This window comes from Delphinus delphis, chromosome 6 (genome assembly GCF_949987515.2).
Source record: "Delphinus delphis chromosome 6, mDelDel1.2, whole genome shotgun sequence".
NCBI classification, from domain to species: domain Eukaryota; kingdom Metazoa; phylum Chordata; class Mammalia; order Artiodactyla; family Delphinidae; genus Delphinus; species Delphinus delphis.
The window spans coordinates 80,953,654-80,981,500 of record NC_082688.1 but is presented as its reverse complement, the minus strand read 5'-3'; the positions used below and the strand labels follow the sequence as shown (position 1 = coordinate 80,981,500).

General features: G+C 47.8%; 1 protein-coding gene across 1 annotated transcript in view; it reads right to left on the bottom strand.

Annotated features, from left to right (window-relative positions):
• DNAI1 (dynein axonemal intermediate chain 1) overlaps positions 1-26,459 on the bottom strand; it is a 45,764-nt gene extending 19,305 nt beyond the window's left edge. The window contains exons 1-12 of the mRNA XM_060015355.1: positions 26,436-26,459; positions 24,258-24,290; positions 21,595-21,693; positions 21,350-21,430; positions 14,401-14,527; positions 14,019-14,128; positions 13,653-13,772; positions 12,582-12,641; positions 11,173-11,307; positions 7,411-7,495; positions 3,796-3,913; positions 3,493-3,536 (exon numbers count right to left, since the gene is read on the bottom strand). Of these exons, the coding sequence (XP_059871338.1) occupies positions 3,493-3,536; positions 3,796-3,913; positions 7,411-7,495; positions 11,173-11,307; positions 12,582-12,641; positions 13,653-13,772; positions 14,019-14,128; positions 14,401-14,527; positions 21,350-21,430; positions 21,595-21,693; positions 24,258-24,290; positions 26,436-26,459 (1,036 nt within the window). The remainder of the gene's footprint in view (positions 1-3,492; positions 3,537-3,795; positions 3,914-7,410; positions 7,496-11,172; positions 11,308-12,581; positions 12,642-13,652; positions 13,773-14,018; positions 14,129-14,400; positions 14,528-21,349; positions 21,431-21,594; positions 21,694-24,257; positions 24,291-26,435) is intronic.
• Between the last annotated feature and the right edge of the window lie 1,388 nt (positions 26,460-27,847).

Here is a 27,847-nt window from a genome sequence, read left to right as displayed (position 1 = left end):
GACAGAATACATCAAGCGGGACATTTAATTTGATTTAGGGAAAATGAGGCAAACATTTGAGAACCTAAATAACTAACCAGTAATTAAACTAACAATGGGAATGCCCTTGCACTACAACCCAGTGAGCACAGTGGCCTTTATGGACTGTATTTACAAAGAGACCTGACAACATAATTAGTCCTGTAAATTTTACACAGCCTGCAGCTGAGGAGTGATGGATTTTGTGTGTGGAGGATGAACAGGGAGAAATGAGGTGGATGAATTTCCATTTTCAGTAAATGAAATTAACACTGCTTAATTAGTGAAGCTGACAAATAAATGATCAGGAAAGATTTAAATCCCTACAAGTGCATCCCTGGCCTGGGCAGGCTGACGGACCGGCCAGGAGGTGGTGGGGCAGAGTGGGAATGGGTTTAGCGCTGGGACTCAAGGCCTGACTCTGGCCCCTTTTGAGGGTGCTGTTTCTCAGAGGCTGGGCTGAGGGACAGCTGGCTCTTCTGACTTTCTAAGATGTGTCCTGCTGGGAGGCTTCCTCCCTGTCTCCTGTGTGATAGCCAGTCAGGACCACACAGTGTCTAGGATGTGTTCCACCATCCCTGCCCAGCAGATCACGAGGAGTCCCCATTTCCCTGCCGTGAACTGCCTAATGGGCTGGAAAGCACCCCTTCAGTGCAGCAGGTGCACTGATAAAATTGCATCCCAGCTTTGCCCCGTGGGCCAGCTCTTCCTAGACTACCTCCTTTGCCTTCCAGTGTTCCTCTATCTGCTTTCACCTGCTGACAGCCTTTCTTCACTCTGCTGAGACATGGAGCCTGGCCCTAGAGGGCACCCCAGTCTCTGCCCTATATGCAGCCTGACATGTCCACCATCTGGTACCCAGCAGCCACGAGGGGAGGCGGGTGTGATCGCTTCTGTGCGGTTGCAGGTAGTTGCCCGGGCTCTTTTCCTCACCAGCTTGCTCCTGGCCTGGCTCCAGATGACCACCCTTGGCCCCAGTCCTTCCTAGGGTGCATGCCTACCCCTGCCCAAGTCTTATTTGGCTGGGTCAGAGAATCCACATCTGGGAATTCCAGGCAAAAGGAGCCCTGGGCTGAGCTCATCAGGGTCAAACCCAACAACAAACCCAAATTCTCACTTTAGAGTCTGGCCACAGGAGGCCAAGTCTGATCCTGGGAGGTTGGCTGCTGGGAATTTCCAAAGACAGTGTGATGGATGCTGGTGAGCCAGCTGCCCCTCACAGTGACCCCGTCCAGTAACTAGGGTACCTTTTGCCTGCCTCAGCTTTGCCCCTCTTTCTTCCAGGGAGGCACCTGGGCACTTGAGAGAATGGGACTCCCAGGGGTGACCTCAGGAGTGAATGCAGGGGCCCCTCTGCGTTCCAGCCCAGCCTGGCTCTGCTCAGGCCTCTGCAGATTGATGCTGACATGTACAAGGCTCTGGAGAATAGATGCCCGTTGGAAAACTGGTCAACAGCTCCCATACCAGTGACAGCAAATACCACCGCCGCCGCCGCTGCCGGGCCCAGCTCTCTAAGAGAAGAGGTAGGGGCCTTGTCTGATACCCCTCTGTCCCTATAGCCCCCGCTCTCTGCTCAGGGCCCCGGAGGGTCCTGCAGGAAAGCTAGGAGACAGAACGCCAGACAAGTCAGCAATGGTCGTCCTTTATGTGAGAGTGGTTCCTATAGCTCATGGGGCACATTTGCTGCTTTTCTTCCACGCATGTCTCATGACGGCCCTGGGACAAAGGGCCCGCAGGTGTCAGCCTCTCCAGGTCACCAGTGAAAACACCAAGGCTGACAGCAGCTTCTGGCCCGAGGTCACACCACTGGGAAGTGACCCTCCAGCCAGAAGGTCTGCAGCTGATAGCAGTGCCATCCAGGGACGTGGATGTGGCCAACAAAGGACAAAGAGACCCTTCCTGGGTGTGTGTCTGCCCAAAGGAGGCCTCTGGGCCTGTTGGGCTTGGGGCCATCGATTCCTGTGGGGTGGGTTACTCTTCTCCACTGCTCCTGGCTAAGGCTGCCCCCATGGACAACCTCTATATGACCCCAACCAGCTGACGCCCCTCCTGGCCCTCGGCGAGAGGAGGATAGGGCTAGAGCTGAAGCAGTTTCTCCTCCCACCTGCTGGGGAGCAGCCCACATCCCTGCCTCAGTCCTGGGCAGAGAGCCTGGGCTGATCAGCCTCAGAGATGGGTCCACACCCACTCCTGGGCGGGCCTGCTCAGCCCCCTGCCCTGTTCCGGCCCAGTAGCTGCAGCAGAGGGGGAGGAATGTGCTAGTTCCCTGCCAGAGGGGGTGGGCACTTCCCTCTTGGCAGTAGCCCATCCTCAGGAGTGGGGACACAAAGCGGGCATTTAGGGCATCCTCAAAGGCGGCCCAGACCACGAGACTGGGCGCAGCTCCAAGGGCTTCTCCCTGAGAGGAATGACAAACACCCACTCCTCCTGGCCTTCCCCTCCCTCCCTGACACTGGTCAAAGAATGGGCTGGGCCGACAGGCGGTCTGAGGGGCAGAGACCAGGAGCTTGTACGCCTGCCAGCCAGCAGCAGCTTAGAGAATGGGAAGGTCTTTCTGTCCGCAGAAGCTAATCCTCCTAGCCAGAGAACATGTTGTTCGCCTAGGGAGCTGCGGCTAGCGCGAAGTATGGGGCCCTCTCCCGTTAGGAAGAGGGAACGCCCAGGCCAGTGCAGAGGCAGGGGCTTCTGCAGGGACCAAGGAACACGAAGGGAAAGCAAAGTGCCACACGGTTTCCACAGTGTTGCCTCCTGCTGTGGGGTGATGGAAACTGGCGGGGACGGGAGCATCCCGGAAGGCGGTGGTCTCCCAGGGTTCGGGGCCAGTGATGAACATCAAGTGCTTGCCCCCCTTCCCCACCCCGCCTGCTCCAGGGCCTGCTCAGGAAACTCTCCTCCTTCAGGCCTCACCACCAAATCCCTCCCCAGGTCTGGTCCAGTCTACCTTCTCATCCTTCTCAAATCCACTTCTCCATCTCCACTCCACGCTGGTGGTTCAGATCCTGCCATCTCTCCTTGGGATGCCTCCCCAGTCTCCTAGCTGGTCTCCAGCCTCCAGTCTCACGCCTGCAAATCCCCCCTGCAGTGGTTGTGTCCCAGCCCTTGTCAAATTCCTTCAGTGTTTTCCCCTCCGGAGAAGGTCCAAGTTTCCTGGAATGGCTTACCAAGCCCTTTGGGGGCTAACCCTGGCCCCCTCTACAGCTTCATTTCCTCCCATATTGCTCATGCCTCCAGACCTTTGCATATGCTGCTCCCTTTACCATAATAACTCCTTCGAGGCTCATTTTGGCATATTCCTTCATCCAGCACTAATTACCAGTATGACAGTGGGTCTTCTCCATTAGACTGTGAGCACCCTGAGGGCGCTAGACTTAGTCATCTTTGTATCTTTCACACCTGGCAAAGAGCTCTGCACTGAGTAGGTACTTCGTGTTTGCTGGTTGAGTGAGAAAATGAACAAATAGCCGCATTACTTACAGGAGCCATGTCCCACCGCAAACAGATCATTGTATTTTGGACTCCTGCAAGAGAAATAAGAACCCCTTGGCCCAGGAAATGGACATGGCTCTCCCCTGTACAGTGGTGCCTTAACTGCACTGTAGACATCCACTGTTGAGCTTAGAGACCTGGGACGATCCCATAAGAATCCCAGTCTCACGTTTTTCCGTAATGCTACGCGTCACCTTCAAAGTGCTTAAGCGCGGCAGAAGCTCCCTGCTCAGGGCTTGGCATGCAGCAGGCGCTCAGGGATTCCAGGTTTTCCGCAATGTCTATACTCACCAGCAGAGGGCGGTGACGGCCAGGCGCTTGGCTTTGTCATTTTGGAACTTCCAGAGAGGCAGCAGCGTACCCTCCTGGTCCCGGTATTCGTCAGCAGCATCCTCGTAGTACTTAAAATCTTAAACACACACAGGCTGAGTCAGCCCTGGGATTGCCACTTTCTGTCTGGACCTCCTTGGCCCAAACAATTAACCTCTTTGTATTTCAGAGTGGGAATAGTAATAGTACCTATCTCAAAGGACTGTTGTGAGGATTGATTGCTAATATATGTAAAGTACTTAGAAAAATACCTGGCACAGAGTAAGCTCTCTACAATGTTGTTGTTACTGTCATTGTTGTTTTTGGAGGTAAATTACACTAAAGAGGCTATGTCCTTGAGGGTAATAATTCCAGGTCTGTCCATCTTCATATCCACGGCCAAGCCCCGCTGGAGTGAAGCTGCCTGGCCCCCTCATGGGTCCTCTGAGCTCAAGTTCATCTCCTGCCCTAAATTGTCTCTACCTCCCGTTTCCTCTAACTTAGGTAGAAGCCCCCTCCATCCTTGTATTTGTCTAAACCAGAAATCTTGGTAAACCTTGACTGATCTTTTCCCATCATTTCTCATGTTTTCCTTCTGATTATCTTTTTAGTCCATTCACTTCTCTCCAGACCCATAGCCACGTCCTAGGTTCAGGCCCCAAAAGCCATCACCCAGACTCTTACGCCACCCTCCTAGCTGGTCTCTCTACCTCCGGACGCTCCTCCAGTCCACATTCTGCAGAATAAACCACCTCCCCTACTGCCCTGAAAACCCCTCAATGGCTCCCCTTGCACAGGGGCTCCCTGGTCAAACCGAGGCTCCTGGCCGCTACTTCCATGTCATTTCCAGCCAACTGTTCACCTACCCTCTGTATCAAACAGCGTCTAAAATGTCCTGCTCCTCCTGAAAACTCCCACTCACTCTAGATCCAGATCAAACTCCCCCTGCTCTGTGAGGCCTTCACTTTCTTGCTGAGCAGAGTTCACCTCCTCCTCCGTCCCAGCCCTGCCTCTTGTCTGCTGAAACGTGTGTCATACAGCGTTGCCTCTCTTTATCCTTTTGCCTGTCTCCCCACTCTGGCAGACGGCTCCTGGGGAGCAGGAAGTACGTTATTTTCATCTCTGGACCCGCAGTCCCTAGCACAGGGGCCAGCCACAGAGCAGACACCTGATGACTGTTCAAAAAAGGCAACAAAATAGATCAACAGAAGGGAAATGGTTCTCGGTCTTCTTTCCAACCCATTAGAAAATGATCCTCTTATCCAACGTGGTCAAGGACGTGCCCAGGCACGGCCCCAGCCTCTCTCACAATGCCCCACACTTCGAGGTTTGGGGACTACATTCAGCCCTCAAAAATGGCTCAGACGAAAAAAAAGATTAGAGTGGTCAGAGGCATGAGCCTTGATCACATCAGAGATCCCTGAGCTCAGACTATCTTTGAAAAGACTTCGTTTCAGAGAGGAGATTAATTGGTAACACTTCTCTGTTTTCACTTCTTCCCAAAGGGAAAAGTGTATGCAATTTTAAAAAATCAAGGTTCAATGCATTTTTCTGTGACTGTGTTCTCATAGATGAAAAAGGTTCACCGAGGCCAATTTCTCCATGGATATTAATCATGTTTGCAGCTCTTTGGTGGGCTGATTGCAGAGTCTGGGTTTCAGGAAGCCAAGCTGTGTGAGTGACAAATTCATTCACAGCCGCCGTGTACTTTGACAGCTTTGAAAAGCACTCAAGGTCGTTTTCCAGCCTGAATGATAACAAGGGGGCTTGTTTAGGCTGCTGGTCTTGGCAGCCCTGGTTTCTCTGTCCCATGGGTGAGCAATGAGCATCAAGTCACCAAGAAGAGCCCTGGGCTGTCAGCAGAGGAGACCAGCCAGCAGTGGGGAGCTGCCAGCTCTGGGGAGGCAGCTGCTCCAGATAAATGCACAACCTCTTAGGGAAATACAAGCCACTTGGGAATGTGCTGTTCATGCCATGGGAAGGATTCCGTTTCCCTGGCTCTGTCAAAGACACCAGAATTTCCCAGGCCCCCAGGATTTAAGCGTTTCTGAATCAATCTCTTTCTTCACCTCGTCACTAATTAATCACTCACATAGACCTATTGAGTGTTTATTTGAAATGTCTCTTCCAGCTCAGTGGCTCTGTGGCCTCGTGCTAAAGTGCTTAGGCTATGGGTCCAGGGGGCCTGTGTTCGAGTCCTGATTGTGCCGCTCTCACCTCACACTAGCTGTGTTTTCGAACAAGTGGTGACATTTCAGCCTGAATGTCTCATCTATAACATGGAGATAATAGTGGTTTTCACCTGACAGTGTGGCTGTCAGGATGAAATAGAATAATACATGTAAACTGCACAGTACAACGCCTGGTACATAGGCCATTCCCAGGGAAGGCTGGTGCTTGCTGTTCACTGTTGTAACTGCACCTTTTTCTCCAACCCTGATGATGCATTCTGGGTAAGGTGCAGTGAGGCCCACTCTACCCACACCGGAACCTCACCCTCGCCTCTGCTGCTGTATTCTGCCCAGTGGTACGCTCCTCCAGCCCTGCTCTCCTCGGGCTGCGTCCCTGCCTGGACAGTATCTTTGAACTCTCTGCAGAGAAAGCTCAGATTCCCTGCGTGACATTCGAGGCCCTTTCTTAAGTGGCCCCGACCACTTCTCCAGCCTGAACTCTCACCACTTTCCAACAGAGCCCCTGTCGAGGTCACTGAGCCTGCTGCCCCTTGTTCCCAGAGTCCTTTCCAATTCATTTTCACCACTGAGTCACTGCTCGTGCTGTCTCCTGCCCAGCACACCTGCCCTCTGCTAATCTCCCACTCAAACTCTGCTATCCCTTGGCATCCAGCTCAGCCCTCCCTGAAGCCTTCCTTGACTGCTGCCACTCCTCACTTCCCCTCCTCCATTCTTGACGATCCCCAGAGCAGTTTCTGTCTGCGTTCTATCACTTATATGGTCCCTAAGCTGGACAGAGTAGAGAACAGAGCACAGAATTAGGTGGCTTAAGACCTAGGTTTGGGTCCTCTCTGCCTTTCACTAGTCAGGTGGCCTTGGCCTTAGCTTTGTCGTGTATGAAGAAGGGATAAAAATCTCTGCTCTGCCGCCTCCCAGGATTGTTAGAAAGATGCTATTAAATCACTAATGTGCAGATTTTTTGCTGCACCATTGTCAGATCTCATCACCACACCCATTTTTTTCTTACGCCATTGTTCCTGTTTGACCTGTGTTAAGCCTTATCTCCCTAGTGACATCCAGAGAAGGGATTATTTTTTCTCCCCTTGCACCTGTAGGACCTAGCATGGGACACTCAAATACTCATTTTGTATGAGGGATTTTTTTTTTTTTTTTTTGCGGTACGCGGGCCTCCCACTGTTGTGGCCTCTCCCGTTGCGGAGCACAGGCTCCGGACGCGCAGGCTCAGCGGCCATGGCTCACGGGCCCAGCCGCTCCGCGCCATGTGGGATCCTCCCGGACCGGGGCACGAACCCGTGTCCCCTGCATCGGCAGGCGGACTCTCAACCACTGCGCCACCAGGGAAGCCCCTGTATGAGGGATTTTTAATACAGGTAATAATAGTAGTTGCCAGCACTTTAAGTCTAACCTTGAGCAACATCATCATATGTGTTCTGGTTGACCATCCGCTCCATGATTTTAGCAGCTTGGGTCACTTTGATGATGTCATCACTCTGTGGAGATACAGGAGCCACAGGTCCTAAGCCAGCATCTGGAAGGTCGTGCCCTGAGCCACAGCCCTGACTTACAACTGGTTCAGCGATGCCTCTTTGACACCACCCACCCCAGATAGCTCTGTAAAGGTATCTCTTTGTGCCTCAAGGCCCAGTTCTCCCCAACATCCTCTTCTGGGAATGCCCAGCTCACAGGTGGCACAAGGAGTCTGCACTGCCATATTTGGCCCCTGAGCAGAGCCTGCCTCCTGCTCTTTCATCCTGAGCTTATCCTGGGGAAGGCGTATCTCTGAGCACAAGACAGGGCATTGAAGAGAGCCTAGGAGGGGTATTGGAGGGGACAGCAGACAGGGTAGGTAGGAGACTTCTTTGGTGGGGACAGAAGTTTCACCAGCCTGAGCAACAAGGGCTCCTGTTAAAGTTCTCAGAGATCTTCTGGTCCAACTTATTTAGTCAAGAGCTGAGGAGGACACCGAGGCCCAGGGAGAGGAAAGAGACCCGCTTTTACACAGGGAGTACAAGGCAGAACTGACTCCTAACCCAGGGCCCTGTCCACGGCCCAGGCCAAGGAGAAAGCATGAAGTTTCATGTCAGGGGAAAATGACTCATTCTGAACAAAAAAACAGGATCATCATTATGTGAAATTCCATAACGTAAACCATTTAACAGGTTAAAAGAGGAGCAAAGAGTTTGGGGCTGGCAAGACGGGCCTAAAGAGTTTAGGGCAGGTGGCAGGAATGAACCAGTGGAGTGGACAGCCCTCCAGAGGGGCTCCAGAGGGCCAGGCCCATGGCTCTCAAAGATGAGATTTCCCAGGACTGACAGTGTCAGGCAGTGGTTAAGAGAACGGGTTCTGGGACCACACGGACCTGCATCCCCATCCCATCCCACAGATTAGGAGCCGAGTGGCAACTTTAGGTAAGTTACATCTCTGTGTTTTAGAGTACTCTGATACAGTGGGGATGGATAATGCCACTTGCGTCATGGGGTCGTTGTAGGATTAAATGTAATAAGCACCATGGTGTTAGTAGCCCAGTGCCCGGTGGTGATGGTGATGGTGGTGTCAGAGGAAACATGCGGCCCAGTGTGGTGGGGGATTACTTACAAAGTCACACATGGGGGACTGCCTTTGAGACTCTCTCATCAGTTTTCAAACCGACTCCAAGCTTATTTCAGAAAACTGACCAAGGACGTTCACTGGAGTCTTATAATCACAACTCTCAGAGTTCACCTGGTCCCAGCCACTACCCCCTATTCCCTGACCCAAAGCAGGAATCCTTCCCCCTCAGCAGCTTCCTGGCAAACACCTCTCCCCAAGTCAGGCAGTATCTTGTACGGTAAGACAGCGTGTTAGCTGAAACCTACTTCCCTGGGTCTTATACCCATGGTCCTAACTCTGTCCTCCAGCCATAGAGACTTGTGTGCCAGATGCTAGGTCCTCTGATGTAGGAGGACAGCGCCTCATTCCTCGAGTCAGCACTCCTTCAGGCGAACCCTCCCAGTTCCATCAGCCATGCATGGCATATTAACAGCCACCACCTGTCAACCAGTATCAAGCAAGTACTATTTTAGGGGCTGTGCATATATTATCTTGGGTTCTCACGACAGTCTTGCAAATCAGGTATCATTAGGCTGTCTACAGATGAGGGAACAGGTTTTAGAAAAATCCAGCTCCACAGCAAAGCCAGGATGTACACTCAAATCTGTGGACTCTAGGGCCTGTGTTCTCAGCCCCACACAGAGAGCCAGTTCCTACCCAGCCTGACCACCCTTTCCTGGTCCTGGGAGACTCAGGGATGCACATGCGCTCTGAGGAGAGAGTATGGTTCCGGAAGCTATGCTACTTGAGCAGACACAGCTCTTTGTTGGTTCTGACTGAACTTGTGGCCTCTGAGCCCTTTCCCCCTTTGCTGTCTTAATTTCTCAGATAAGACAAACTTACATTCATTTCTGTACATTTACCCAAATCATTAGTGAGACAGAAACCTGAGATCTACCACTGCAGACCTTCTGACAGAGTATCATGAAGTTATTCTGCTTTCTCTCCTCCCACACACTGGAATTTTATACAAACCTAATCAGATCTGGGTCTCTGAGAAAGGGGTATCACTCTGTTCATGTGCTGGGCCTCAGCAAAGGGGAAGGCAACTGCCACCCCCAATCTGCTCTACAGATAGCCTTGCCCAGTACTTGGGATTCCCAGTTAGAGATCAGTTCCCTTGGGGGGAGGTTGAATAGAATACTAAAGTATTAACTGTCTATGTTATACCCCCAGTGTCCTGTTCCACTGTATTTCTTGGTTCAGAGGGCTGGAATCTGCCTGCATCACAGCCTTTCATGTTAGCCAAGCTGGAAGAACCCAGTGTGGTCCTGCCTCCCTAGACACCAACTCTGGTAGGGCTGAGACCCAAGGACAGTTTTCAGTCTCAGTCACAGGGATCTCTCTTCTGGTCTGTGGGTCCTGGTGACTGCAGTTAAGAGCCAGAGCCCATAGCCAAACCCCTGATGGACCTTCAAGCGAAACTGGACCCAGTCCAACAGCCCCTCTGAAGCCCCTAACCTCTAGGGAACGGTGCAGGGAAAGTTAAGGGTCTGAACAGGGCAACCTTCAGGGCAGGGACTTATCTTTCACCTCAGGGTTCCAGTACTCAGCATGGTCATGATCACCAAGTGCGTGCTCTGTGATTAAATGAAACTGAATTGGGCAGTTCCTATTAAGCCAGGGCCGGGAACGCTCAAACCTCCCCTAAAATGTGACTTTTCACAGGCATGGAATTGAGTGGAAGTGGACAGACTTCAGACAAAGGAAGAGTACGATCTGGCTTCTGTTCTGGAGTGGAGCAGAACCATTTCCCTGAGAGCTGTCTGGGAGCTCTCCGAGGTGCTGAACTTGACCCTGGCTTCTTGTGGATATTGTCCTTCCCTCCCCATTGCACGTCAAACTCATCCTGATCTCCGTAATGGGACTCTGGCTCCTGACACAGCTCTCTCTCTATTGAAGGGACAAATGTGGCCCCTCAGCATCTCCCTGTGGTGACCCTCCCTGCAGTGACCTATCACTGTTAACTTCCATGATGATCTCCAAACCTATGCTGGCTACACCCACAGTGAGCTCCCAACCATGACCTCTATTATGACTCTTGCATAGCTCTTCATGGCAAATCCAACACAGGGTTTCAATACCCATTGGCTTGGACTCTATGATCAGCTGTGATCAGCTCTTACTTGGCTCCTGGACATGAAGAATTGAGTGTAAGTAAACCCAAAGACTGAAGGTCCAAGAGAAAATCACCCTCCCAAACCCCATGAACTTTTGGCCAGGGAGGTGGTGCCTTATCCTCACATGCCACTCTGCCGTGGGAAGACTCCCAAGCTCTTCCAGGGTGCACATAAGGCTTTTAGTAACATTCATGTCTTCTGTTGCCCCCTAGCCTAACAATCCTGAATTCCTTCTAGCCTCCAGACCTATATAAAATTGGGGTGATCTGTGGAATGCCAGAGGCAGTTATAGCTCTCCTCACACCTTCCCACAAGGAAAGAACTGTTCATAAGTATCATTAGCATCCTGCCTTAAGTGTCTGTGAAGTCCTCACAGACAGCCAGGCTTCTGTCTACCCAGGAGCCAAGGTACCACTCAGTCATTCTCTGTGACTGAGCCATGGGAGCCCTCACCAAACCTGGGACTCCATAGCTGTCATCTTCCTCATCGCCATCTTCCCTGTTTTTTTAGCCACTGGAGTCTTTGTCTTCTCCTTCTCCTTAGTCTTTTCCTGCTTCTCAAGCTCTTCCATGTAGGCATCATAGATCTCCCACTAGGCAAGGGAGAGATGAGAAGGATCATCTTAGGGCAAAACCTCCACCCAGCCAGCTCCTCTTCAGCCTTTAGGGCTTGAGGAGTCGATCTTCAATCCATCACAGGTCTTCATAGTATCCTCTACTTGGCCCACCTTAATTATGTATTCAGTGTCTGTCTTCCCTGCTAACTGTCAGCTCTAGGACAGGAATGAAGGGGCTCTCAGAGCCCCCAGCCCTGGCTGGGCTTTCCACCGTGCAACCCAGGGGCTCAGTTGTCAGCTGGAGATGAAGTATCGTTCCAGCCTACCACCTCCACTAGGGCAGAACAAGTGGGCAGAGATCAGCTAGCTCACAGTTTTCTTAGGGATTTATGAGACTCTGAACTAGGAAATTTTAAAAAGGACTCCCCCTGTAGGGATGGGATAAACGTATTGGCTCAGGCTGGCTGTCTACAGCCCTGAGCAAAACTTATCAGCATAAAAGATAACCAAAAGTAAGGGAACCCCTGCTAACTGTCTCTGACAGTAAGAGAAGCCCAAGGATAGTAGCAGAGGAAGCAGCATGGATCTGGGGCTGGGCAAATGCCCCCGGCCGCACTGTGTGCTCCCCAGATCTGAACAGTCACTGCTCCCTGGAGGCCAGATAGGCACACCTTACATTGAATAATTCACCCATGGGCCAGTTCTCCACACTGCACTGTACTTCAGTGTTTATTCAGAGCCCTCCAACAACCCTGTGAGGCTGTTGTCATCCTCATTTGGCAGAGAAAGAGACTAAGGCATTAAGGGTGACATGATTTGCCTAGGATCTTGCAGTGTGAGCAGCAGAGTTGGGCGCTGAGCTCAGGTCACCTGGCACCATATCCTGCCCAAATCAGCATGGCTATCCAGTGGGACTTGAGGCGGAAGGACCGTCTGCAGGAACACTGAAGGCTGCTGGATGGGCAGGGTCAGAGTGCTAGCACTTCAGAGTCAGCCGTGAGGTGCCACAGGCTGTAGAGAATCCGGGGGAATGAATGTTTTCCCCAGTTTGCAGGAACTTCCAGAAGCCATACCTGTTTCCGCCTTGGACAGTCTTGCCCTGGGCTGATATAGAGCTCTCTGGGTGGAGACCTACTGTCTCATGTGCCTGGAGTTCAGAGACTAGACAAGGAGCAGGGAGGTGGGTGGATGAGGAGGGCAGATTTCCAGAGGGATCCTTGACCACGCCAGTCTCCCTTGTTGCCAAGGGAGATAGACAAGGATACAGAGGGGGAGGGAGTGATGGCTTTTAGATTGGCCCAGGGTCTCACCTGATTGGCTGTGGCTGAAAAGTTTGTCCTGGGAGGAGGCTCCATCTGGCATTCTCGGTCCTAGAGAACAGTGACAACAGGTGACCCACAGAAAGCCCTCAACTCCTTCTCACTTAACCCAATGGTATATCCGCAGGAGAAGCATTTTTGTTGGAGCTGAGGAAGGGGTGGGACACAGCACTGGGGAATGAAAGAATGGTCTGGGCAAAGGACAAAATGACATGGTGAAAGCCTAAAATTTCCATCCAGGGCTCCTTCAGAAGAAGCCTAAGCTAGAAAGTAGGGGCAGTGAAGGCTGATTGTGCCAGTTTCAACCAGGAAGAACTCCAAGAGGGGGATGAACAGATCTGCAAGAACTCAGCCCTCGGCCAGCCTCCAATGCTGGACCAGAGGTCAACCCCTGGCAGGCCATTGGGCTAATATTCCTCACCTTGAGAAGGTTTCCCCCTAATAGTTGGGTCTGTGACTCCACCAGGGGAATGCACCCCCTCCGCATTGTGTATCACCCAAATTACTGAACGTCAGCTTAGGGACTACAGAGGGTGGTTAGGAGCCGCCGAAACCCCACCCTGTAGATTGCTGCCCTCCTTTCAGGTTGATTTGTGGAGAACACTGCCTTAACATACGTGAGTCTCTCACCTGAAACCCTGAGAGATTCTTTCAGCCTGGTACTCAGGGTCCTCCGCACTTATGAGCCAGGGAACTACCAGCTAGTCTACCACGGAGACCATCAACTTCAGTCAGACTGGCTCCTAATCTTGACTCCCTGGCACATTCTGGCCTCCCCTTCCTTCCCCAAATCCTGACCTTCACTTCAAGGCCCAATTCAAGTTTCAGGCTCTCAGTAGAGCAATCCAGCCTCCTTGTTACTCCCTCTGAACTCCTGCCTGGATGACTTACTGGGACCTGAACACATGCTCCCAGCTCCCTCGGAAGAGCAAAACTCTTCCATCCGCCCTGTCGCCTGCCAGGCTGAGGGCTGCTGCTGCGGGGTCAGGCCTGCTCCCTCCCCGCTATGCACAGTGTGGAGCTGGGAGGGGAAGGGGCTCGGGGCAGGGGGGGTTGCTCTACCCGGAGGGGGTTGTTGAAGGTCTGTGAGGCCCTCTCACTGAAGTTGAACTTGTTGGTGAGCTTTCGTTCCTTGGGCTGCTTAGGAGTCATCGATTCTTCTTCGGCCATTTTCTCAGGTGCCTGGAAAGAAAGGCCACAGGACCAGGACTCAGCTGTGAGAAGGTGGTGGTGCAGGATGGGGAGTGGGGAGAAGTCGTGTCCTGGGATAGGATGGAAGTGGGAGAGAGTGATTATGCCAGAGGTGTTGGCACCTGAGGTCTCTTGACTTCTCACCTTCAGCCCCCAGCCCCGGTGAGTCACCCCTGAAGCCTCCAGCCATAGCTGGAGGGGAAAAGGGGTGGGATGGAGAGCAATATTATACTGAACCTCAGCGGCAGGCACATCTGTTTGACTCCCAGCTTCAGTTTCCTTGGGTTCTTCTTCTTCTTCAAGGATTTCTGTTTCTGAAGTCACCACCTTGGCGAACTCCTGAGAACCTTGGTAGGATATTGGTGTTGAGCTCAAAGTCCAGCCCACTCCCCCATACCATGGAGGGGTAAGGCTTTCTTGATTTCTGCCTTTCAGAGCTCGCCTTCCCCAGGGTTCTCCTTGGCCTGAGCCTCATGGGTTAGCTCCCAGACCTACCCAGGACAGCCAGCTGTTAGTCTTATGTAAGAAGAGGCTCTGCAAAGTTCTGGCTTAGCCATCTCCTCCCTAGAGTGACCAGAGAAAGGGGACCACGCTCTAGGCTGCAGCCCCAGAAGCTTACTTGCTGCTAACTCATCGAGGTAGTGCTGTCGCCGTCCTTCATCCGAGTCTTTGGGGATCAGGTTTCCGACTTGGCTGAAGTGAACTGCCAGTTGGTCCACAAAGCCGATTAGCTTATATGTGCCTTCCTAAGAAGAAAGGGGCTGAGTCAGACCAGGGGTCCCTGAAACGGCTGGAATCAGAATACAGTCTGCCTTTATTCTAAAGGCCTAAGATAGTCCATCTATTAACAGAATTATAACTTACTAAATCCTCAGTTAACCTGCAGTTTTCATTGCATTGCCAGTTTAAAGAAGAGAAAGCAAATGAAATAAAGTTTTTTTTAAGTTCTCATGAAGACTTTTTATGCTTTTCTTTTGTTTAAAAAAATTTTTTTATATAGCAGGTTCTTATTGTTATCTGTTTTATACATATTAGTGTATATATGTCAATCCCAATCTCCCAATTCATCCCACCACCACCACCCCCACCCCACTTTCCCCCCTTGGTGTCCATATGCGTGTTCTCTACATCTGTGTCTCTATTTCTGCCTTGCAAACTGGTTCATCTGCACCAGTTTTCTAGATTCCACATATATGCGTTAATATACGATATTTGTTTTTCTCTTTCTGACTTACTCCACTTTGTATGACAGTCTCTAGGTCCATCCACGTCTCTACAAATGACCCAATTTCGTTCCTTTTTATGGCTGAGTAATATTCCATTGTATATATGTACCACATCTTTATCCATTCATTTGTCGATGGGCATTTAGGTTGCTTCCATGACCTGGCTATTGTAAATAGTGCTGCAGTGGACATTGGGGTGCATGTGTCTTTTTTTTTTTTTTTTTTGCGGTACGCGGGCCTCTCACTCTTGTGGCCTCTCCCGTTGCGGAGCACAAGCTCTGGATGCGCAGGCTCAGCGGCCATGGCTCATGGGCCCAGCTGCCCCGTGGCATGTGGGATCTTCCCGGACCGGGACACGAACCCACGTCCCCTGCATCGGCAGGCGGACTCTCAATCACTGCGCCACCAGGGAAGCCTGCATGTGTCTTTTTGAACTATGGTTTTTTCTGGGTATATGCCCAGTAGTGGGATTCCTGGGTCATATGGTAATTCTATTTTTAGTTTTTTAAGGAACCTCCATAAGGTTCTCCATAGTGGCTGTATCAATTTACTTTCCCACCAACAGTGCAAGAGGGTTCCCTTTTCTCCACATCCTCTCCAGCATTTGTTGTTTGTAGATTTTCTGATGATGCCCATTCTAACTAGTGTGAGGTGATACCTCATTGTAGTTTTGACTTGCATTTCTCTAATAATTAGTGAGGTTGAGCAGCTTTTCATGTGTCTCTTGGCCATCTGTCTTCTTTGGAGAGAAGTCTATTTAGATCTTCTGCCCATTTTTAGATTGGGTTGTTTGTTTTTTTAATATTGAGCTTCATGAGCTGTTTATATATTTTGGAGATCAATCCTTTGTCCATTGATTCGTTTGCAAATATTCTCTCTCACTCTGAGGATTGTCTTTTTTTTTTTTTTTTTTTGCGGTACACAGGCCTCTCCCTGTTGTGGCCTCTCCCGTTGCGGAGCACAGGCTCCGGACGCGCAGGCTCAGCGGCCATGGCTCACGGGCCCAGCCGCTCCACGGCATGTGGGATCCTCCCGGACCGGGGCACGAACCCTTGTCCCCTGCATCAGCAGGCGGACTCTCAACCACTGAGCCACCAGGGAAGCCCTGAGGATTGTCTTTTTGTCTTGTTTATAGTTTCCTTTGATGTGCAAAAGCTTTTAAGTTTCACTAGGTCCCATTTGTTTATTTTTATTTTAAAATTAATTAATTTTATTTTATTTATTTTATTTTTGGTTGTGTTGGGTCTTTGTTGCTGCATGCGGGCTTATCTCTGGTTGTGGCGAGGGGGAAGCTACTCTTTGTTGTGGTGTGCAGGCTTCTCATTGCAGTGGCTTCTCTTGTTGCAGAGCACAGGCTCTAGGCATGTGGGCTTCAGTAGTTGTGGTACACGGGCTCAGTAGCTGTGGCTCGCAGGCTTTAGAGTGCAGGCTCAGCAGTTGTGGTGCACGGGCTTAGTTGCTCCACGGCATGTGGGATCTTCCCGGACCAGGGCTCAAACCCGTGTCCCCTGCATTGGCAGGAGGATTCTTAACCACTGTGCCACCAGGGAAGCCCCCATTTGTTTATTTTTATTTCCATTACTCTTTTAAAATTTTATTGAAGTATAGTTGATGTACAATATTATATAAGTTACAGGTGTACAATATAGTGATTCACAATTTTTAAAGGTTATACTCCAATTATAGTTGTTATAAAATATTGGTTATATTCCCTGTGTTGTACAATATATCCTCGTAGCTTATTTTATACCTAATAATTTGTACCTTTTAATCCCCTACCCTTATATTTCCGCTCTCCCCTTCCCCCTCCCCACTGGTAACGACCAGTTTGTTTTCTATATTTGTGAATCTGCTTCTTTTTTGTTATATTCATTAGTTTGTTGTGTTTTTTAGATTCCACATTAAGTGGTATCATACAGTATTTGTCTTTCTCTGTTTGACTTATTTCACTTAGGATAACATCCTCCAAGTCCATCCATGTTGTTGCAAATGGCAAAATTTCATTTTTATGGCTGAGTAGTTTTCCATTGTATATATATACCACACCTTTATCCATTCATCTGTTGATGGACTCGTAGCTTGCTTTCATATCTTGGCAATTGTAAACAGTGCTGCTATGAACATTGGGGTGCATATATCTTTTTGAATTAGTGTTTCTGTTTTTTTCAGATATATACTCAGGAGTGGAATTGCTGGGTCATATGGTAGTTCTATTTTCGTTTTTTGAGAAACCTCTATATTGTTTTCCACAGTGTCTGCACCAATTTACATTCCCACCAGCAGTGTACGAGGGTCCCCTTTTCTCCATATCCTCACCAACATTTGTTATTTGTGGTCTTTTGATGATAGCCATTCTGACAGGTGTGAGGTGATATCTCATTGTGGTTTTGATTTGCATTTCCCTGATAATTAGTGATGTTGAGCATCTTTTCATGTGCCTGTTGGCCATCTACATGTTCTCTTTGGAAAAATGTCTAGTCAGGTCTTCTGCCCATTTTTTAACAGGGTTGTTTGTTTTTTTAATGTTGAGTTATATGAGCTGTTTAATTATTTTGGATATTAACCCCCTTATTGGTCATATTATTTGCAAATATTTTCTCCCATTCAGTGGGTTGTCTTTTCATTTTCTCGATGGTTTCCTTTGCTGTGCAAAAGCTTTTAAGTTTAATTAGATCCCATTTGTTTATTTTTGCTTTTATTTCCTTTGCTTTAAGAAACAGATCCAAAAAAAAAATATTGCTACAATTTATGTCAAAGAAGGTTCTGCCTATGTTTTCCTCTGGGAGTTTTATGGTTTCCAGTCTTACATTTAGGTCTTTAATCCATTTTGAGTTTCCTTTTATATATGGTGTTAGAGAATGTTTTAATTTCATTATTAGTTTATATGTAGCTGTCAAAGACATATTTTAAAATACATTCTTCCAACTCTGAGCAGCTCTGGATTTACCTATCACTGGCTCCTACATCCATGCCAAGGGATCCTGTCTCACCTGTCTAACCAGACCTCAGAGAGGTCACAAACAGTCGTCAAACACACCTGGCCTGGCTTTTTCTCCACTCTATTTAATGGATGCCAGGGCTGGATAGATCTTCAGAGACACCAAGTCCCCAGTCCCCCTGTTCCATACAAGAGGATCACAGAAATCTAGAAAAGATTTGGGTTAGGCATTTGTCAAGTCACACAAGGCACTTGCCCAGGCAACTGGGTTCATTCCTTCTTCAACAAATAATTTTTGAATAGACACAATGTGTCAAGTATATTCTAGGTTCCAGAGATACAAAGCTTAGCAAAAACAGATATGATCCCTGCTTTCATAGAGCCTATAGTTTTGTTCCTCTAGGCTGCCCCCTCTTTTTTTTTTTTTTTGAGGTACGCGGGCCTCTCACTGTTGTGGCCTCTCCCATTGCGGAGCACAGGCTCCGGATGCACAGGCTCCGGATGCACAGGCTCAGCGGCCATGGCTCACGGGCCCAGCCGCTCCGCGGCATGTGGGATCTTCCCGGACCGGGGCACGAACCCGTGTCCCCTGCATCGGCAGGTGGACTCTCAACCACTGCGCCACCAGGGAAGCCCTCGGCTGCCCCCTCCTTGATCAGCATCCTAGTCCTAAAGTTGACTTTGAGACCCGGGGTCACTTCCTTTTTCAAAAAAGTTCTTTCCAACCCTTTGCAAGTCATAGAGAAAATTATTACATTTGTATGGCACACTGGTGTAAACTCACCAGAGAGGAAACCAACCCATGGGGTGGTACCAGACACAGCTATCCCTGGAGGACTGCAAGAATCACTATTTCTGCACACAGACTGGGATGTTCTGCCTCAAAAAGTCACCACAAAGCTCTTCTTCTCTCAGTAACTCAGATGGATGGAAAGATGGGACAGTGCAGTGGTTAAGAGCATGATCTACGGATGTGGGCAGAATTGGATTCAAATTTTGATTCTACTCCCTATTATCTGCATGATCTTGGGCTTAACCACTCTAAGCCTTAATTTCTTCATCTGCAAAATGAGGATAATAATTAATTTGCAGGATAGTTGAGTATTGAAAATAATGAAAGCAATCTATTAACACAGAGTCTGACGCATAGTAAGTGCTCAATAAAAATAGTAGCTATTATTATGATGACGATGGAGGGTCCCACGGGAATAAATTATCCATATAGGTATCATTTGAGATTTCACTGTCGTCCTGTCCCCAGTGGTGACTAGGACCTTCCTCTTCAGTTTAGGGATGGAATTCAGATCCCATTGTTTCTGTGCGAGGAGGAGAGGCATGCCTAGATCCGAACCATCTGCCTCTTCAGGCCAGCACTTCAAGGGAAAGTAATAGCTTTGGAGACCTAAAGCTCTTGGATCTCAGTGAAGGACCAATGAGATGGAGGCCAGCTCTGTGGGAGGATGCCAGGCAGGCCTCGGAGGCTGTTAGAAGGTTTAATGAGGTGAGCCTGCCTGGGAGTCTATGGCTACCCAGCTGACAGTTGACTCACAGGAATCTCTTCTAATAACTGAGCTTCCCAGGGGCCAAGAGAGGTGCATTGACACCAATCTTCTGCCTGTAGCATGCCTCCCATGGCTGGCACACTGAGTCCTAAAGAGACTCTCTTTCAGAGGTCAGGAGAACTGGAGCCCATAGAATGTATCACACTCCAGCATAAGCTCAGGGGGGCGAGGCAACTTCTCTCTGCCCATCCCATCCCCTGCCCCTTTACAGGCTGCCTAAGGGATGCCATTAGCACAACTCAGAAGTGGAACCTCTCAAGAAATACGCTGGATTTGTCCTAACCTCTTTGTGGAGGGGGCTGACTACTCAGTCTTGAATAAGAAGCAGTGTGTTAAAAAAACAGTTCACAAGGGAATTCCCTGGTGGTCTAGTAGTTACGACTCAGTGCTTTCACTGCCAGGGCAGTGGGTTCAATCCCTGGTCAGGGAACTAAGATACCACAGCCATGCAGCATGGCCAAAAATACTTGTACGTGAATGTTCATAGAAGCATTGTTCATAATAGCCAAGGTGCAGAGACAATGTAAATGTCCATCAATTGATGAATGGATAAATAAAATATGGTAGAGTCATAAAATTGAATATTGATTGTCAATAAAAAGAAATGAAGTACTGATACATATTACAACATGGATGAACCTTGAAAACAGTATGCTAAATGAAGGAAGCCAGTCACAAAAGGTGACATATTGTTTGATTCTCTTTTTATGAAAGAGAATCTGGCAGAACAGGCAAATCTGTAGAGCTGGAAAATGGATTAGTGGTTGCCTAAGGCTGGAAGGAATGGAGGACTGGGGAGAGACAGCTAAGAGGCATGGGGTTTCTTTTGGGGGAAATGAAAATGCTCTAAAATCGATTGTGGTGATAGTTGCATAACCTGTGAATATACTAAAAGCCATTGAATTATACACTTTAAAATGGATGATTGACGGGATAAGACACAATGATCTTTTAATATATTTTTCTAATACTAGAGAATATCTGCTAATTCAGCAAATATCATAAAATTCTTAAACACTAATAATTAAAAACTAAATACCATCTTTTAAAAAATAAATGGGTGATTTTATCTCAATATGTAAATTATATCTCAATAAAATTGTTTTTAAAGAAGAGAAAGAAACTGCTAATAGTAGTTGTCCCTAAGGAAAGGGACAGGAGAGGGAGGTTTAATTTCCATTGTATTTTCATTGCTCTTTTGACTCTTAAAATTAGTACCATGGGTTTCTAGATTTCTATTATATATTCAAAACTCTGTATGTGTGTGTCTGTATGTATAGATATGTGTATGTGTATATATATGTATACTTTTTTTTTTAAAGAAGCAGTGTAATGTTGCTTTAGAGTCAATCAAACTAGTTCAAATTTTGCTTTGAATCCTGGCTATGTGACTTTTGTAATTTGTTTTATCTAATTTATCTTTGGTTTCTATAAAATAAAGATAAAAATAGTTCCTATATCAAAGAAACCTGAGGATTAAATGAGATATCCTATATAAAAGTTCTAATATAGGACCTGACACTGGCACACTGGCTTCTGGAGACCCAATAGTTGATGTTAGTGACAAACACACTGTATACACTGGAAAAGTATTTTTCCTACCAAATTATTCACTTCAGGATTCCTGAAAAGAGTGGCTCTGCAGGGCACTTTAGCGAGAATGAAGGGAGATTCATCAAGAAACTTCAAAATCTCTGGAAAACTCCATGTACAATCTCAGGGTTCCAGCCAAAGACCTCATTTTAAAGGTGATCTCTATGAGAGCTGAGAGGCTTTTGCAGCACAGCAAGGCACCAAGGCAAGAAGCACCTAGAGGCCCCTGCCCCAGAGAGGATGACTTACCTTGAAGCTGTACCTGACGATGTTCTGGGGTGCATGTGGGTTGTTGGCTGTCAGAATCCGGGTGAACTCCTCCTTTAGCTCCTAAGGGAGAGAAATGCCAACAGGGTCAAATGTAGAGGGCCCCCCAGCCCCTCTGATGATTCCCCTGGATGTCAGCAGACATCTCACAACCTAGGTTCTGGGCACAATACATCTCTGAGGCTGGAGGAGGTGGAAGGAGCGAGGGTAGGATGTTGCTTACTTACTGCATCAGTCAAATCCAGCTGGTCAGGGGGTCTAACGGTGGCTTTGGACTGGGCCCATTCATCTGTCCCTTCCCCTACTTCAGTCCCTGGATCTTCATCCTGGACAAAAACCTCATGTGAGAATCAAGAGTGCCTGACCTGCTTAGACACGCAAGCAGTGCTGCAGAAAGCCCTTTCATTCGCAAATCCTCCCAGAAGCCAAGCTCTGTCCCAATACATAGAACACGAAACATGCAACAGACCACTCATGGAAGAGCCTGAAGGAACTGCTCAGGCCAGAGATCTCATTGCCTGGAAGATCATGGCCACCTCAGCCCTGGGGTTCTGGACTTAGCTGGAACATTGTGGTGGGTCTTTGGCCCCAGTAGTGGGGCCAGAAGAGCTGGTTCCTCCTTACTGCTTCCCATACAGCCTGGATGCTAATAGCCAGGACCAACTATGAAATGACACCCAGCTGTTCTTTAAGCTACTTCAACTCTAATTCACATTTTACCTTCCAATTTGCCACCTTAAGGTTACTCTTACAGCAATACTCCCAGTACTTGGTAACTTGAAGCCTCATAGTCCCATCAAAACCTTGGAGCAAAAAAATCTAGAACTAGAAGTTTTCCCCTACCCCGATAGACAGTTAAATACCTTGCCAAAGTGGCCCATGACATAATAAAAAATATTCACTCTCACTGGCAATCAAAGATATGCAAAATAAAACAATGCAATTTTTTCACTATAAAACTGGTGAAGGGCGGTGACCACCTCCCCACGAGAACATGCAGAGGATCTCCTTCATCCCTCTCTAGAAGAGGAGAAGAGGAAACACAAAAAGAAGCACCTGGTGCAGAGCCCAAATTCCTACTTCATGGATGTGAAATGCCCAGGATGCTATAAAATCACCCACCGTCTTTAGCCAACATGCACACACAGTAGTTTTGTGTGTTGGCTGCTCTACTGTCCTCTGCCAGCCTGCAGGAGGAAAAGCAAGGCTTACAGAAGGATGCACCTTCAGACGGAAGCAGCGCTAAAAGCACCCTGAATCAAGATGAATGGGAAACCATCCCAATCAATACATTTTGGATACAACAAACAAACAAAGCAAAAAAAAACAAAATAAAATCTGGTGAAAACTAAATCTAAAACAAACAAACAAAACCAATATCCAGCGTTGGTGAGGTTGTGGGAAAATGGACATCCATAAATTAGTACAACCTTTCTAAAGAGCAATTTGGAAATATTTATCAAAAGCCTAACAAGTATTTATACTTTTTGACCCAAATTTCTATGTCTAGGAATTTATGTTAAGAAATAACCGAGGATATGCCTAAAGATTTAAATGCATGAATGTTTGTTGGAGGATTGATCATACTTGTAGAAAAGAGGAAATATTTAAATATCCAACAGTGGGGCATGGTTGAACAAAATTATGGAACGGCCTTAATGAGCACATGGTAAAATATTATGCAGTAATTTTATTATTTTTAATTTTTTTAAATAACAAACATTTATTGGTGTCACTTATGGTAGAAAAAAGTTCCTACACCAGATGCACATGACCCAATTGTTAAATAGAACATTTTCAAGGTGAACACACATCCTTAACCCAGCTTTTTTACCCACTTTTGATGATAGCCAATTCTTCCTTGCCCCCCACCCCGAGACACGTGAGCAACTGCTAATGAAAAGCAGTAAACAGCCACTTGGGCTATATAGCATTTTCAACTCCACTCCAAGGTGAAGATTCCAATTACATTCGACCTTAAGTTCTCTCAATTTTCTCTTAACGAAAGTTCCTGAGTCCAGTTATTTACAATATTACATATGCAGTAATTTTAAATGATGCTATGAAAGTATATTTATTGGCAATGGAAAGCACTTTAAATATATTATGTAAAAAACAGATTGTAAAATAACATACAGTTTGATTCTATTTAAAAATAAAGGGACTTCCCTGGTAGCGCAGTGGTTCAGAATCCACCTGCTAATGCACAGGACACGGGTTCGAGCCCTGGTCCGGGAAGATCCCACATGCCACGGAGCAACTAAGCCCGTGTGCCACAGCTACTGAGCCTGCGCTCTAGAGCTTGCAAGCCACAACTACTGAAGCCCGCGCACCTAGAGCCCGTGCTCTGCAACAAGAGAAGCCAGCGTAATGAGAAGCCCACGCACTGCAATGAAGACCTAATGCAGCCAAAAATAAATAAATAAATTTATTTTTTTAAAAAATAGAATCTGCCGGCCAATGCAGGGGACACGGGTTCGAGCCCTGGTCTGGGAATATCCCACATGCCACGGAGCGGCTAAGCCCGTGCGCCACAACTACTGAGCCTGCGCTCTAGAGCCCCTGAGCCACAACTACTGAAGCCCACACACTGTAATGAAGAGTAGCCCCCGCTTGCCGCAACTAGAGAAAGCCCGCGCGCAGCAACAAAGACCCAACACAGCCATAAATAAATAAATAAAGTTATTTAAAAAAATGTAATTTTTACATATGCATAGAAATATCTGGGAGGATACAGCGTCATACGTTAACTAAGAGGTTTCCCGGGGTGATAGGCTTAAGGGTGATTTTAATGTTCTTTTTGATTTTCTTTAAAAACATATAGCTAATATTTCAACAGAAGAAATGCTATTAGCTTCTTGCTGAGAAACAGTGTGGTCTCAGCACTTACTCTCTTCCTGGCTCCTCTGCCCACATTGATGCTCTGAAAAAAGAACAGAAACAGAAGGTAAGTCATAAGTGAATCTCCATGGGAATGTCAAAAACAGTATTACAGGGGGGCTTCTTCCCAGGGACCTCAAAGACAAGGGACATTGAACTCCCCAAGTCTCACAAACAGTGAGACTTGGTAACAGGTGCCCAGCCAAGGAAGTCCTATATCTGAGGCAACCTGATTCCAGCATCAGTGGGACTGACCCATGAAGAGCAACCAGGTGACTTAGCGCCTGGCATTTCTTATTTGCAACTAGTTCAACAAACATTTTTTAAAACTACATACTAAGTGCTCAGCTCTGTACTAGGCATTAAGAGGATTTTGAAGGCAGATTATATTCATAAACATTTGTTTATGATGAAGGTTTGGGTACTTTGTTTTGTACGCTGCTGTCTCAGAATATGGTAGGTGTTCAAAATACTTATTGAATACATGCATGAATGCCATCAAACCCATTAGTAATCATGACCCTGGGAAAAATATTTTTCCTTAGCCTGTTTCCTCATCAATAAAATGCATAAGATTGGATATGATGACCTTCCAATTCTAACATGCTAAAATTTTATGTTCTCAAGAACAGCATGCTTGATTCAACTTGATAAACATTTCTTGAGCATCTACTTATGGTCGGGGACTAACCTAAGCAGTGGGACAAAATGACAAGAGATGAGGTCTCTACCCACGTTTGCTCAGAGTCCGTGAAGGTCCAATAAGTGTGATCAGTGCTCCTTATTTACTCACTCGCTTACTCACTCAGCATATGTTCTTTTGAAAGTCTGCTCTGTGCCAGCAGTAGAGACGTGTGACCAGGGTGCTATAGGAATGCACGGAGGCACCTACCCAGCGTGGGTGCACAAAAAAGATTCCCCGAGGTGGCTATTTCTTAGCTCAGTATCAAAAGAAAAGTATGGATCATCCAAGTGGAGAAAATGTTTTTCAGAAAGGCTTTTCAGACGAAGAAAGCAGCATGTACAATGGCAAGAGCAGAACAATAACAGAGGTAGTAAAATGTTCCCCCAAACAAACCAACCAAAACCCTGCAGTATATGCACCGAACAAACAGTTGTTTCAGGTGATGGAGCAAGAGGGAGATCAGTGGAGGCTGGAGATGTGAGGGAGGGGCTCTTGGAAGAAGCAGGTCTAGAGCCCTGAAGGAGGGGTCAAGCTAGCAGAGAAGCCAAAGAGCACATGTTGGTGGCAGCATGGCACACTGGGCAGAGACCTTGGCTCCCAGATCTTGCTGACCACCTGTGTGATCTTGGGGAGGTCTCTGGGCCTTGGTTTCCCAAATGCAAAGTGAGTGAGTTAGATGGAAAGGGCCTCACAACTCTTCCGTGGCAGGGTCTGTGGGAGAGGCTTTGATGGCGGAGGGGAAAAGGATTCCGGGGGGAGAGAAGGGCATGTCTCAGCTTGGGCAGGGATTGTTGCTGGTAGGGAAGGCAGCAGGATTCAGATTTCTGCCAGGTTGCCAAGGTTTCCAGAGATGAGAACCCTTCTCTGAGGCTAAGCCACATGAGCCAGAAAGCTGCTTTCCTTTGAAGAGCCTCTGATCCCTAAGGTAACGAGATGGAAGTGTCGTAACATCCAACAGCTTTCTGGCCCACAGCAGAGTACTGGAGGGCCAACCCCAGCCCAAGCTGCCAGCCTTAAGTAGGAAACGAGATCCAGTTACCATTGCCCCCCGTAAATACGTCTGTAAAACATTTATCTGGCAATAAAAGAACTGACAAGGCAATTTGAGTGTAATTGTTTTTGGCAGTTGGAAATATTTCAATTAACATACTATAAAAGCCACACTACAATAAATGAAAAACAGGCCAATGAAATCAGCTACAGCCCTGACTTCCCAACCATGGCAAAGGAGATTGAATGTCAGGTTGCCACTTTGGGCCCTTGGTCTTTCAGAAGGAGAAGTCTGAGACAGACAAGGCTGAATTCCTGAAAAGCTTTTGATGGTTCTTCCCTGAAGCTGTCAAACCGCAGAAGAAGAAAGCCCAAAGTCCCTCCTCTGGCCCTCAGAACTCTGTCATCCGGCTCCACGTCTCCATTCCAGCCTGCTCTCCCGCCACTCTGAGATGCAGCCCAGCTACTCACATTTCCTGAGCTTGGCCTCTGCTTTCCCACCTTTGCTTTTACCTTTCCTCTTGCCAAGAACGCCATCTTCCCCTTCTCTCTCCCTGCTCCCACTATCTCTGCCTAACCAAACCCTACCCATCTAGCCTCCTAGTCCATTATCTACTCCTGACCTTTCTCCTACCTCCCTCTATTCTTCCTGTCTTCACTCTGAGCAAGGCTCTGCCCCGCCTCCCGTCACCACCATAAGCATTGGCTGTTGTGAGATGAAGGATGAAATGTAACTTCAAATAGACACTCTGTTGTCTCTGGGTTTTGGTCTACAAAAGGGGATAGTATTATGAAAAGAAACATAATACTGCGGTGCACATCAGAGGCAGCTGGGAGACTCCAGCAAGGGAGTATCCTTATCTTTTTTTTTTAATTAATTAATTTATTTATTTATTTATGGCTGCATTGGGTCTTCCTTGCTGCGCGCGGGCTTTCTCTAGCTGTGGTGAGCAGGGGGCTACTCTTTGTTGCGGTACGCAGGCGCTAGGCGTGCGGGCTTCAGTAGTTGCAGCATGAGGGCTCAGTAGTTGTGGATCACGGGCTGTAGAGCGCAGGCTCAGTAATTGTGGCGCACAGGCTTAGTTGCTCTGCAGCCTGTGGGATCTTCCTGGACCAGGGCTCGAACCCGTGTCCCCTGCATTGGCAGGCGGATTCTTAACCACTGTGCCACCAGGGAAGCCAGTATCCTTATCTTTTAAATGGGCATCATAAAAATACCCTCTGAAGACAATCATAGGCCTGTTATGAGGGTTAAATGAGTCAACACACATAAAATGCATAGTGTGGTGCCTGGCCAGAGTCTGTGCCCAATAAATGATAGTTTGTAGCATTATTATTCCCATTTATAGACCCTGCTCTGCCATCAGCCACAGGGGATCTGTGTGGCCCTTTGCTTACTAGGAAGCACTTGCCCTAGGGATGACTAAAAGGCTTCAACAGCTCACATGTCCACCCAAGAGTTCAATGCTGAAACTTGTTTGTTCCTGGAAAGAACAGCTCTTCGAAGCGTGCAAACGCACAGACGCTGCATCCTCCTTCCTGGGGCCCAGGAGACTCTGTTTACCATTTCAGTTGTCTTGGTCCTTATTTTAAAACTCACTAACAGGATTCCATTAAGCTAAATTGAAACTAAATACCTCACCAGCTTGCAGTTTCCGTTTCTAAAAGGGTAAAAGCTCGTAGTCCCAAAGGAACAGTAATTCACCAAGAAATCTTCCTCCAGCTACATGGACTGCCTTTCAAATCCTTGAGCCTAGTGCAGTGTCTCAAGCACACAGAAGGTGCTTAATAAGTATAGTTGAAAGAGATCTCAACGTTTTGAAACACTAGATGAAGGGTAACAGGCATTATCATACACTGTTGTGGGTATGCCAATGGACACAAAATTTTTATAGGGTTATTTGGCAATACCTGCCAAAATTTCA